The sequence below is a fragment of the Nicotiana tomentosiformis genome, chromosome 6, assembly GCF_000390325.3.
Source record: "Nicotiana tomentosiformis chromosome 6, ASM39032v3, whole genome shotgun sequence".
Classification (NCBI taxonomy): domain Eukaryota; kingdom Viridiplantae; phylum Streptophyta; class Magnoliopsida; order Solanales; family Solanaceae; genus Nicotiana; species Nicotiana tomentosiformis.
This window is the reverse complement of record NC_090817.1, coordinates 126313615-126327801: the sequence shown is the minus strand read 5'-3', so window position 1 is coordinate 126327801 and position 14187 is coordinate 126313615. Positions and strand designations below refer to the sequence as shown.

Genomic DNA, 14187 nt, shown 5'->3' with positions numbered 1-14187 from the left:
TGAGTCTCCGGACAGCGAACCAATAGCAAAATCTTGATCAACGCGAGCCAGTATCAAAATCTACACAGAAAGCGCAGAGTGCAGTATCAGTCCAACCGACCCCATGTACTGGTAAGTGTCGAGCCTAACCTCAACGAAGTAGTGACGAGGCTAAGGCATGGCACCTACAAATCAACCTGTACAATTTAACAGTGTATATAGAAATAATAGAAATAAAGAACTAAACAGGAAATGTCGGGAGGGGAACATACTGAGGGGAATACAAGATAAAGAACTACAATAGAATGATCACCGGAGCAGTCAATATACCATGAATCAACAGAAATAGTGAATACAGTAAAGGAAAAATGCACGGCATCACCCTTCGTGCTTTTACTTTCAATCTCACCAATAAATCAATAGAAACGGCACGGCATCACCCTTCGTGCATTAACTCTCATATCATGGCACGACATCATCCTTTGTGCTTTTACACTTATAATATGGCACAGCATCACCCTTCGTGCTTTTACACTCACAATATGGCACGTCATCACTCTTCGTGCATTAACACTCACAATATGGTACGGCATCACCCTTCGTGTGTTAACTCTCATATCATGGCATGACATCACTCTTCGTGCATTAACACTCTCCCTTACCATAATGCAATGCATAAATAACAACATGGAGATAGAATAACAAGTACAAACCTTACTTCAACATTTGGTTCCACAATACAAATCTCAACTTTTAAATAAACACTCGATTACCAACAGAAAATCCGTAAACATGATAATGATGATCAATTTAACAACACTAGTATAAACATGTAGCAATTAGGCATAGGAAGAGACAATATAAGAAAACGGAAGAAACATGGAAAAATAGGTAAATTGGCGGCGCATAAGTACTTGTCACCTCACATATACGCCGCTCACATGAATTTCACTTAGCAAATAATCTAAGGTTCCTAATTCCCCCAAGCCAGGGTTAGACACAATACTTACCTCGCTCCGAAGGCCACTTAATTCTCAATCACAGCTTTTCCTTTGGAATTCACCTCCAAACTACTCGTATCTATTCAAAAATGACTAAATAATATCAAATATTGCTAAAGAAATCAATTATATAGCATAAATTTCCCAATGTTTCCTTCAAAAAGTCAAAACAATTGACCCCGGGCCTGCTTGGTCAAAACCCGAGGTTCGGACCAAAATCTATTTACCCATACACCCCTGAGCCCGAGTATGTAATTAGTTCCGGAATCCGACCTCAAATCGAGGTCTAAATCCCCAAATTTGTAAAATTCCCAATTCTCCCAAAATCCCTAATTTCTTCCCTTAAAGAACAAGATTAAAGACTAGGAATTCAATAAATGATGATGGAAATTGAAGAAAATAAGTTGGAAAGTGCAAACCTATGATTGGGTGTCGAAATCCTTCTTCAACAATTGCCCTAGGTCGAGTTCTATGGAAGAAAATATGAAATTTTGAACAAATCCCGTTTTGAAGTTTGTTTTAAACCACTGGACATGCCTTCATCACGATCGTGATGCACATCGGCCTAAGGCTTTCGCGTTCGCGAATCTTTCTACTCAATCGCGTAAGGCAGCTCCCCCCAAGCCTTCACGTTCGCGACCCAGTGGACGCGTTCGCGTAGAAGAACATGACCCCCTCTCCCAGGTCCCTTAACCTATCACGTTCGCGGGAGACTGATCGCGTTCGCGAAGGGTACCACCCCCAATGCTTCGCGTTCGCGACCAGTCCTTCGCGTTTGCGAAGAAGACATTACCTCACAGCCTAGTTTATACTTCGCGATCCGGGCCCGTTTACCAAAAATGTTGACCGAAGTCAACTAAAATCAACTTTTAAGGCATAAATTCTTATTTTCATCAATTTTCAACATAAATTCTTTCCGAAAATATGCCCAGACTGCGCACGCAAATCGAGGAGGGTAAAAATGAGATTTTTAAGGCTTAAGAGCGCAGATTCGAGTTCTAAAATATAAGATGACCTTTTGGGTCATCACACTAACTCACAAATATCTGGCATAAATGAACCACAAGAAATGCCATTAAGAAAATCTCAAAGAGTTAGAAAATCGGCTACTTCAGATGATTATGTGGTTTATTTGCAAGAGTCAGATTTTGACATTGGTCTTAATAAGAACCCGGTTTCATTTTCACAAGCCATAGAAAGTAATGAGTCTGACAAATGGATTGATGCCATGAAGGAAGAGTTAACATCCATGGAATACAATAAAGTCTGGGATCTCGTTGAATTGCCAAAAAGTTCTTAAAGAATAGGATGTAGATGAAGGATTACATGATATCTTCCAAGTATTCCGATAGGATGTAGACTTTCTTGAGGTACCTGAAAGGAACGAAGGATTACATGCTCGTGTATAGGAGATCCAAGAATTTGGAAGTTGTTGGATACTCGAAGTCAGATTTCGCTGGATGTATTGACACTAGAAAGTCCACGTTTGGTTATTTGTTCCAATTAGCTGAAGGAGCAATATCGTGGAAGAGTGTCAAACAGTCTGTCATTGCTACATCCACGATGGCAGAATTTGTGGCATGCTTTGAAGCCACAATTCACGCATTATGGCTGCGAAACTTTATTTCAGGACTTGGGTTGTTGACACCATTACCAAGCCGCTGAAAATTTACTGTGATAATTCAGCAGTAGTATTCTTCTCTAAGAATGATAAGTACTCCAAAGGTGCCAAGCAAATAGAATTAAAGTACTTTACCATCAATGAGGAAGTTCAGAAATAAAGAGTGTCACTTGAGCATATTAGAACTGATCTCATGATTGCAGATCCGTTAACGAAAGGTTTACAACCAAAGATATTTAAAGAACATGTACATAGAATGGGTCTTAGTTGTATTTATGATGTTTTGACACTCTGAGCTCATTTATGTGTTTCTGATATACATTAATGATTTCATGTTTCTCATAATGGTATGCACATTTTTGTTTTGAGATATTACAAGATAAGTCTCAATGAGACATTATTGTGGACCATAATATTTTATAGCTTATGGATCTGATACGATGAGTTATTGATGTGGTAGTATATAGAAGGGAGTATGTAGACAAATTATATATATAACCGCCATAACTCACATTTAGTAGTTTATCGTGTTATGGTATTTATGATGGACATTATATGTAACAACCCGGCCGGTCATTTTGAATATTATAACCCCATTTTCCCATTTACTGCTTTAATTTATGCCTTGCTATTGATTTATGACTTATCGGGTTAGTTGGTTCGGGTCCGGAAGGAATTCAGAGTGAAATGATACACTTAGTCTCATAATTAAAACAAATTAAGTTAGAAAAGTGGACCGGATATGGACCTATATGTAAACGACCTCGGATACGAATTCTGATAATTCCAATAGCTTTGTATGTTGATTTCGGACTTAGGAGCGTATCCGGAAGAATTTTTGGAGGTCCATAGAGGAATTAGACTTGAAATGCCGAAAGTTGAATTTTTGGAAAGTTTGACCGAGGGATTGACTTTTTGATATCGGGGTCGAAATCCGATTCTGAAAATTTTAATAGGTATGTTATGTCATTTATGACTTGTGTGCAAAATTTGAGGTCAATCAGACGTGATTTGATAGGTTTCGGCGTTATTTGTAGAAATTAGAAATTTCAAAGTTCAATAGGCTTGAATTTGGGTGTAATTCATGGTTTTAGCATTGTTTGAGGTGATTTAAGGATTTGACTAAGTTCGTATGATGTCTTAGGACTTGTTGGTATATTTGGTTGAGGTCCCGAGGGCCTCGGGTGAGTTTCGGATGGTTAACGGATCAAAAATTGAACTACAACACCTGCTGCAATTTCCTTCTGTTGTAAATTTCTTCTGCCAGATTCGAGCCCAGAAATCTCTCAGAATCGAGCCCAGAAATTGAGTCCAGATATGAGCCCAGATTTAGCCCAGGGACGAGGGCCACGATCGAAGCCATGATCGATCCCAGGGTTAAGGGCGATGAACGAAGCCATGATCGAGCCCAGGGTCGAGGGTCACGGTCGAAGGCAGGGTCGAAGACATGATCGAAGGCCTAGGATCGAGGACCAGGATCGAGGGCCAGGATCGAGGACCTCGATCGAAGGCTAAGATCGAGGCAGAACCGAGGTTGTCTCGGCAGAATTATAAAAATAGGAGCTTCGTCCCATTCGCCATTTTTGACAAATTGGAGCTTGAGGAGAGGCAATTTTTGATATATTTTCAAGAAAAACTTGAGGTAAGTCCCTTGTGATCATTTCTACTCCATAATATTGAATTATCATCGAATAATCCGACTAGATTACATGATTTTGAGGTATAAATCGGAGATTGGAACTTACAAATTTGGAAATAAGTTTTGTAGATTTGAGGGTCTAATTGAGGTCGGATTTTGGTAAAATTAGTACGGGTAGACTCATGGTTGAATGAGTTTTCGGATTTTATAACTTTTGTCGGGTTCCGAGATATGGGCCCCACGGGCGATTTTTGAGCTAAATTTTGGATTTTTATGAAAAATTAGTATTTTCTTATGGAATTAATTCCAATAAATTTTATTGACTGAAACGAATTATTTGTGACTAGATTCGAGGCATTCGGATGCCGATTTGCGAAGCAAAGGCATAGCAGAGTAAAGAGTTTCACGTTTTGAGGTAAGTAACAGTTTTAAATCTGGTCCTGAGGGTATTAAACCCCGGATTTTAGTATCATGTGATTATTTTGGAGGTGACGCACATGCTAGGTAACGGGCGTGTGGTCGTGCACCGAGGGGATTGAATAATTTGTTGTTAGCTATATGCTCTCTATGTGTTGATAAAAATTTGACTGTAAATCATGTTAGAAATCATGATTAGGCTATGTGATAGTACTGTTGGAACCCATAAAGGTCGCGTACTTGTTGAATTGCCTGCTAAGTGCTATATGTACTCGGTCTCAGTTTTTACTTGTACATTTTATCTCAGCCTCTGTTATTATTATTGATACATCATATCATTGTTGTTTGGGCTGATTTCATGATTAATAAGAGCCCGAGAGACTGGAGAGATTTATGATTGAGAGAGGCCGAGGGCCTGATTGTGAGATATTGATATCATAGAACGTGAGTTGGCCATGAAGATCCTTATATTATACGATAGCACGTGAGTTGGCCGTGCAACAAGTGAGTTGGCCTGCAGATCCAGATATTTATATTATGGAACGTGAGTTACTGTGCAGATTATAGCGCTTGGGTTGTAGGAGCCCCTCCGGAGTCTGTACACCCCCAGTGAGCGCGGGTACCCATTGAGAGTGAGTGATGAGGGCTGGGATCCTAAGGAGTAATGAGGGTTGGGAGCCTAGTGAGTGATTGTTGTCCAAAGAGGTTGTACTTGATTTCCATTTGTTGTTGCACTTAGTTGCTATCTATCATTATTGTGAAATCTCTTAAAGATTGTTGATATACAGATTACATGAACAAAAACTGTATAAAAATTGATTTGACATTAAACTGCCAGATTTGATAGCATGTCTATTCTTTGCTGGAATTACTAGAAATAAAACATAACTGTGTAGCTCGTTACTATCTTCAGTTCCTTATTTATTATTGTTACTTGCTGAGTTGGTTGTACTCATACTATACCCTGCACTTCGTGTGCAGATCCAGGTGTTCCAAGACATAGCGGGTGTTGATCCTTTCGCACGGTTGCTTTACAGGAGATTTTGAGGTAGTTGTCATGTTCCGCAGACCTTGTCTCTCCTTCTATATCTCTTTGTTTACTGTATTTAGTCTCAGGCTATTATAGACTATATTTTCCAGACTTCTATTCATATTAGATGCTCATGTACTCAGTGACACCAGGTTTTGGGGAGTGTTTGTATTGTATTTAAATATTATATTTTCAACCTTAAAGAAAAGTTTTGGTTTATTGAGATTATCGGCTTGACTAGTATCGAGATAGGTGCCATCACGACAGGTTGGGATTTTGGGTCGTGACAAGTTGGTATTAGAGCCTAGGTTACATAGGTCTCACAAGTCATGAGCAGGTTTAGTAGAGTCTTGCGGATCGGTACGGAGATGTCTGTACTTATCTTCGAGAGGTTGTAGAACCCTTAGGAAAATTTCACTTTCTTGTATTCTGTCGTGCAAATTTGTTGATTCTGGAAACTAAATTTCTGCTATTCTATTCTCTCACAGATGGTGAGGACACGTACTACCGGATCGGACGGTCAGCCACCAGTGCCACCAGTTAGGGCCGCGAGAGGCCGGGGCCGTGGTAGAGGCCGGGGCCGAGGTAGAGGTCGAGGTGTAGCTCGTACCACTGTTGGAATAGCACCTGTAGTACCACCAGTTGTTCCAGCTCAGGATCAGATTCCAGATATAGTTGAGCCGATAGGATCAGCTCAGGCACCAGTTGTGCCCATTGAGATTGCAGGCATTCAGGAGACTTTGGCCCAGATATTGACAGCCTGCAGTGGTCTTGCTCAGGTGGTTTCGGCTCAGGCAGCACCTGCCACTTCTCAGGCTGGGGGAGGTACTCATACCCCCGTTGTCCGTACTCCAGACCAGGTAGTACAGGGACTTCAGATACCGGGGGCACTACCAGCCCAGCTGGTTGCAGCTGCTCAGGCCCTGGTAGTTCCTGTTATGACAGATGATGAGCAGAGGAGACTTGAGAGATTTGAGAGGCTTTGACCTCCACCATTTAGCGGTACTGAGTCAGAGGTTGCTCAGGATTTTCTGGATAGGTGTCAACCGATGCTTTAGACAACGGGTATTCTGGAGACCAGTGGGGTCTCATTCACTACTTTTCAGTTTTCTGGGTCTGCACTCAGATGGTGGGAGACTTACAAGAGACGTAGGCCTATTGGCGCAGCACCCCTTACTTGGCATCAGTTCTCCATGGTCGTTTTGTAGAAGTTCGTACCTCAGTCCAGCAGAGAAGAGCTGTGCAGACAGTTTGAGCAGCTTCGCCAAGGTGATATGTCTGTGACGCGGTACAAGATGAGATTTTCTGAGTTGGCTCGTCACGCAGTCTGGTTGGTTCTCACTGATAGGGAGAGGATTAGGAGGTTCATTGATGGCCTCACAAATCAGTTGCGGTTACTTATGACTAAGGAGAGAGTATCTGGTGCTACTTTTGATGAGGTAGTGGACATTGCTCGGTAGATAGAGATGGTTCGTAGCAAGGAACGTGGAGAGAGAGAGAGAGAGAGACTAAGAGGCCTCGTGGTCCGGGTGATTACAGCGGTGTTCCTTCAGGGGGTCTGTTTCACCATGGTAGGGGTCGTTCTTACAGACCCGCCCAGACGGGTCGTCCAGCTCATCATGGTGCATCAGCTAGCCATGGTTCTTACAGTGCTCACTCAGGTTAGTCTTAATTTAGTGCACTACCAGTGCAGAGTTCTCATCATGCCTCGTCCGCACAGGCTTCTGTAGGTCATTCCTCGGGTTATCAGGAGCAGCAGTTCTGTCAGAGGAGGGGTTGTTTCGAGTGTGGAGAATTTGGTCATTTTAAGAGAGAGTGTCTTAGGATGTTGAGTGGGGTTTCACAGCAGAGTTCTCGACCGACGGCACCAGCACCAGCAGTTACACCACCCGCCTTGCCATCTCGGGGTGGGGGTCAGACAGCTAGGGGTCGCCCAAGAGGGGAAGGCCGAGCAGGAGGCGGGCAGGCTCAATTATATGCTTTTTCTGCCAGGCCAGATGCTGTTGCCTCAGACGCAGTGATCATATGTATTGTTTCAGTGTGCCACATGGAGGCTTCTATATTATTTAACCCTGGTTCCACTTATTCATATGTATCATCATATTTTTCTCATTATCTGGATATGCCCTATGAGTCCTTAGTTTCACTTGTTTGTGTATTTACACCGGTGGGCGATATTATTACTGTGGATCGTGTGCATCGGTCGTGTGTGGTAACTACTGGGGAACTGGAGACTAGAGTTGATCTCTTATTACTCGGTATGGTTGATTTAGATGTAATCCTGGGTATGGATTGGTTGTCTCCATGTCATACTATTCTGGACTGTCACACAAAAATCGTGACGTTGACGATGTCGGGGTTGCCAAAGGTTGAATGGAGGGGTTCTCTAGATCTTGTTCCTAGCAGGGTAATTTCTTATTTGAAGGCCCAACGTATGGTTGGAAAGGGATGCTTGTCATATTTGGCTTTTGTGAGAGATGTTGATGCAGATGCTCCTATTATTGATTTAGTACCGGTCGTGCGAGACTTTCTGGATGTATTTCCTGCAGACCTGCCGGGTATGCCACCCGACAGGGATATTGATTTCGGTATTGACTTGGTGCAGGGCACTCAGCCCATTTCCATTCCTCCGTATCGTATGGCACCAGCTGAGTTAAAAGAATTGAAAGAGCAACTTCAGGAACTCCTTGAAAAGGGGTTTATTAGGCCTAGTGTGTCACCTTGGGGTGCACCGGTTCTGTTTGTGAAAAAGAAAGATGGTACTATGCGGATGTGCATTGATTATAGGCAGTTGAACAAAGTTACAATCAAGAATAAATATACACTGCCTCGTATTGATGATTTATTTTACCAGCTTCAGGGAGCGAGGGTGTTCTCCAAAATTGATTTGAGGTCTGGGTATCACCAATTAAAATTTCAGGATTCGGATATTCTAAAGAAGACATTTAGGACTCGTTATGGCCACTATGAATTTCTTGTAATGTCTTTTGGGCTAACCAATGCTCCAACAGCATTTATGCATTTGATGAATAGTGTATTTCAGCCATATCTTGATTTATGTGTCGTTGTATCCATTGATGATATTCTGGTGTACTCACGTAGCCAGGAGGAGCATGCACAACACTTGGGTATTGCATTACAGAGGCTGAGAGAGGAGAAACTTTATGCCAAATTCTCTAAGTGTGAGTTCTGGCTTAGTTCGGTGGCATTCTTGGGACATATAGTGTCCAGTGAAGGTATTAAGGTGGATCCAAAGAAAATAGAGGCAGTTCAGAATTGGCCCAGACCATCCTCAGTTACTGAAATTTGGAGTATTCTCGGCTTGGCCGGTTATTATCGTTGTTTCGTGGAGGGTATCTCGTCGATTGCATCGCCTATAACTAAATTGACCCAAAAAGGTGCTTCGTTCAGGTGGTCGGATGAATGTGAAGAGAGCTTTCAGAAGCTCAAGACAGTTTTGACTACAGCTCCAGTATTGGTATTGCCTACAGGTTCAGAGTCTTATAGTGTGTATTGTGACGCGTCGCGGATTGGTCTCGATGCAGTACTTATGCAAGACGGCAGGGTGATTGCCTATGCGTCCAGATAATTAAAGGTACATGAGAAGAATTATCCAGTCTACGATCTTGAGTTAGCAGCTATTGTTCATGCCTTGATTTGGCGGCATTACTTGTACGGTGCCTAGTGTGAGGTATATACCGATCATCGGAGTCTACAACATTTGTTTAAACAGAAGGATATTAACTTGCGGCAGCGAAGGTGGTTGGAGTTGCTTAAGGATTATCATATCATCATTCTCTATCATCGCGGAAAGGCCAATGTGGTGGCCGATGCCTTGAGTCGTAAGGCAGAAAGTTTGGGCATCTTAGCATACTTACCGGTAGAAGATAGGCCTTTAGCCTTGGAGGTTCAGTCCTTGGCTAATCAGTTTGTTAGATTGGATGTTACCGAGCCGAATCGAGTTTTGGCCTGTGTGGTTTCTCGGTCTTCTTTATATGATCGCATCAGAGAGCGCCAGTATGATAATCCACATCTACGTGTCCTTAAGGACACGGTTCAGCACTGTGATGCCAAGGAAGTCACTATTGGAGATGACGGTGTATTACGGATGCAGGGCAGGCTATGTGTACCTAATGTAGATGGTTTGCGTGAGCTGATTCTCCAGGAAACTCACAGTTCACAGTACTCTATTCATCCAGGCGTTGCAAAGATGAATAAGGATTTGAAACAGCACGATTGGTGGAGGCGGATGAAGAAAGATATAGTTGGGTTTGTATCTCGGTGTTTAAATTGTCAATAGGTAAAGTACGAGCACCAGAGACCGGGCAGATTGCTACAGAGACTTGAAATTCCGGAGTGAAAGTGGGAGCGTATTACCATGGACTTCGTAGTTAGACTCCCACGGACTTTGAGAAAGTTTGATGTTGTTTGGGTGATAGTAGATTGGTTGACTAAATCTATGCATTTTATTCCGGTCGGTACTAATTATTCTTCGGAGCGGTTGGCTGGGATTTATATTCGCGAGATTGTTCGCCTACACGGTGTGTCGGTGTCCATTATTTCAGATCGGGGTACGCAGTTTACCTCACAGTTTTGGAGGGCAGTTCAGCGAGAATTGGGCACACAGGTTCAGTTGAGTACAACATTTCACCCTCAGACGGACGGACAGTCCGAGCGCTCTATTCAGATATTGGAGGATATGCTACGCGCTTGTGTCATTAATTTTGGGGGTTCTTGGGATCAATTTCTACCACTCGCAGAGTTTGCTTACAATAATAGCTACCAGCCAAGCATTCAGATGGCTCCATATGAAGCTTTATATAGGAGACGGTGTCGGTCTCCGGTGGGTTGGTTTGAGCCTGGTGAGGTTAGACTATTGGGTACTGACTTGGTTCAAGATGCTTTAGAGAAGGTCAAAGTAATTCAGGAACGGCTTCGCACGGCACAATCTAGACAGAAGAGTTATGCCGACAGGAAGGTTCGTGATGTTGTTCACATGGTTGGGGAGAAGATTCTGCTCAAGATTTCACCCATGAAGGGTGTGTTGAGTTTCAGGAAAAAGAGGCAAGTTGAGCCCTCGGTATATTGGGCCTTTTGAGATACTTAAGAAAATTGGGGAGGTGGCTTATGAACTTGCTTTGCCACCTAGTCTATCAGTTGTTCATCCAGTGTTCCATGTATCCATGCTCCGAAAGTATGTCGGGGATCCGTCTCACATTCTGGATTTCAGTACAGTACAGCTGGACGGTAATCTGACTTATGATGTGCAGCCGGTGGCTATTTTAGACCGGCAAGTTCGAAAGCTGAGGTCAAAGAACATCGCATCAGTGAAGGTGCAGTGGAGAGGCCAGCCCGTCAGAGAAGCTACTTGGGAGATGGAACAGGAGATGCGGAACAAATATCCACACTTATTTGAGACTCCAGGTATTATTCTAAACCCGTTCGAGGACGAACATTTGTTTAAGAGGGGGAGAATGTAATGACCCGGCCGGTCGTTTTGAATATTATAACCCAATTTCCCCATTTACTTCTCAATTTATGCCTTGCTATTGATTTATGACTTATCAGGTTAGTTGGTTCGGGTCCGGAAGGAATTCGGAGTGAAATGAGACACTTAGTCTCATAATTGAAAAACATTAAGTTAGAAAAGTGGACCGGATATGGACCTATGTGTAAACGACCTCGGATTCGAATTCTGATAATTCCAATAGCTCCATATGGTGATTTCAGACTTAGGAGCGTGTCCGGAAGAATTTTTGGAGGTCCGTAGAGGAATTAGACTTGAAATGCCGAAAGTTAAATTTTTGGGAAGTTTGACCGAGGGGTTGACTTTTTGATATCGGGGTCGAAATATGATTCTGAAAATTTTAATAGGTATGTTATGTCATTTATGACTTGTGTGAAAACTTTGAGGTCAATCGGACGTGATTTGATAGGTTTCGCGTTATTTGTAGAAATTCAAAATTTCAAAGTTCAATAGGGTTGAATTGGGGCGTAATTCATGGTTTTAGCATTGTTTGAGGTGATTTGAGGATTCAACTAAGTTCGTATGATGTTTTAGGACTTGTTTGTATATTTGGTTGAAGTCCCGAGGGCCTCGGGTGAGTTTCGGATGGTTAACAGATCAAAAATTGAACTACAACAGTTGCTGCAATATCCTTCTGTTGGAAATTTCTTCTGCCAGATTCGCGCCTAGAAATTTCTCAGAATCGAGCCCAGAAATCGAGCCCAGATGTGAGCCCAGATCGAGCCCAGGGTCGAGGGCCATAATCGAAGCCATGATCGAGCCCAGGGTCGAGGGCCACGATCGAAGCCATGATCGAGCTCAGGGTCAAGGCTCAGGGTCGAAGGCAGGGTCGAAGACATGATCGAAGGCCTAGGATCGAGGGCCAGGATCGAGGACCTCGATCGAAGGCCAAGATCGAGGTAGGACCGAGGTTGTCTGGGAAGAATTATAAAAACAGGGACTTCGTCCCATTCGCCATTTTTGACAAATTGGAGCTTGAGGGGAGGCGAGTTTTGATATATTTTCAAGAAAAACTTGAGGTAAGTCCCTTGTGATCATTTCTACTCCATAATATTAAATTATCATCGAATAATCCGACTAGATTACATGATTTTGAGGTGTAAATCAGAGATTGGAACTTAGAATTTGGAAATAAGATTTGTAGATTTGAGGGTTGAGTTGAGGTCGGATTTTGGTAAAATTGGTATGGATAGACTCGTGGTTGAATGGGCTTTCGGATTTTGTAACTTTTGTCGGGTTCCGAGACATGGGCCTCACAGGCGATTTTTGAGCTAAATTTCAGATTTTTATGAAAAATAAGTATTTTCTTATGGAATTAATTCTAATAAATTTTATTGACTGAAATGAATTATTTGTGACTAGAATCGAGGCATTCAGATGCCGATTTGCGAGGCAAAGGCATAGCAGAGTAAAGAGTTTCATGTTTTGAGGTAAGTAACAGTTTTAAATCTGGTCATGAGGGTATTAAACCTCGGATTTTGATATCATGTGATTATTTTGGAGGTGACGCACATGCTAGTTAACGGTCATGTGGGCGTGCACCGAGGGGATTGTGACTTGGTCCTTCCCGAGAAACTGTAAAGTTGAATAATTTGTTGTTAACTATATGCTCTCTATGTGTTGATATAAATTTGACTGTAAATCATGTTAGAAATCATGCTTAGGCTATGTGATAGTACTGTTGGGACCCACAGAGGTCGCGTACTTGTTGAATTGCCTGGTAAATGCTATATGTACGCAGTCTCAGTTTTTACTTGCACATTTTATCTCAGTCTCTGTTATTATTATTGATACATCATATCATTGTTGTTTGGGCTGATTTCATAATTAATGAGAGCCCGAGAGACTGGAGAGATTTATGATTGAGAGAGGCCGAGGGCCTGATTGTGAGATATTGATATCATAGCACGTGAGTTGGCCGTGCAGATCCTTATATTATACTATACTATAGCACGTGAGTTGGTCGTGCAGCACGTGAGTTGGCCTTGCGGATCCTTATATTATACTATAGCATGTGAGTTGGCTGTGCGGATCCAGATATTTATATTATGGCACGTGAGTTGTCCGTGCAGATTATACCGCTTGGGCTGTAGGAGCCCCTCCGGAGTCTGTACACCCCCAGTGAGCGCAGGTACCCATTGAGAGTGAGTGATGAGGGCTGAGAGCCCAGGGAGTGATGAGGGTTGGGAGCCCAGTGAGTGATTGTTGTCCTAAGAGGTTGTACTTGATTTTCATTTGTTGTTGCACTTAGTTGCTATATGTCATTGTTATGAAATCTGTGAAAGATTGTTGATATACGGATTACATGAACAGAAACTGTATAAAAATTGATTTGACATTAAACTGCCAGATTTGATAGCATGTCTATTCTTTGCTGGAATTACTAGAAATGAACCAAAATCGTGTAGCTCGTTACTATCTTCAGTTCCTTATTTATTATTGTTACTTGCTGAGTTGGTTATACTCATACTACACCTTGCACTTCGTGTGCAGATCCAGGTATTCCCGGACATAGCGAGTGTTGATCCTTTCGCGCGGTTGCTTTTCAGGAGATTTTGAGGTAGCTGTCGTGTTCCGCAGATCTTGTCTCTCCTTCTCTATCTCTTTGTTTACTGTATTTGGTCTCAGACTATTATAGACTATATTTTTCAGACTTGTATTCATATTAGATGTTCATGTACTTAGTGACACCAGGTTTTGGGGAGTGTTTGTATTGTATTTAAATATTATATTTTCAACCTTAAAGAGAAGTTTTGGTTTATTGAGATTATCGACTTGCCTAGTATCGAAATAGGCGACATCACGACAGATTGAGATTTTGGGTCGTGACATTATAGAAGAGATTTGTTTATGCGCAACTAATATTTATATTATTAAATATTAATATTATGTGATTATTGTGCCAAATGGGAGAATATAAGTTTTCCTACGTGTGTGGCCCAATAGGTTTAAGACCCATAATTAATACTTTAT

General features: G+C 42.2%; 1 protein-coding gene across 1 annotated transcript; it reads left to right on the top strand.

Moving 5' to 3' along the window:
- Nucleotides 1-2375: 2375 nt before the first annotated feature.
- LOC138894728 (secreted RxLR effector protein 161-like) lies at nt 2376-2761 on the top strand. The gene is made up of 2 exons (XM_070179456.1): nt 2376-2521; nt 2611-2761. The coding sequence occupies exons 1-2, from the start codon at nt 2376-2378 to the stop codon at nt 2759-2761; spliced, it is 297 nt and encodes a 98-aa protein (XP_070035557.1).
- The last annotated feature ends 11426 nt before the right edge of the window (nt 2762-14187 follow it).

Coding starts and splice junctions, on each gene's coding strand:
- LOC138894728 (XM_070179456.1), top strand. CDS start 2,376: ATGCTCGTGTATAGGAGATCCAAGAATTTGGAAGTTGTTGGATACTCG. Junction 2,522..2,610: donor TCGTGGAAGAGTGTCAAACA/GTCTGTCATTGC, acceptor ACTTTATTTCAG/GACTTGGGTTGTTGACACCA.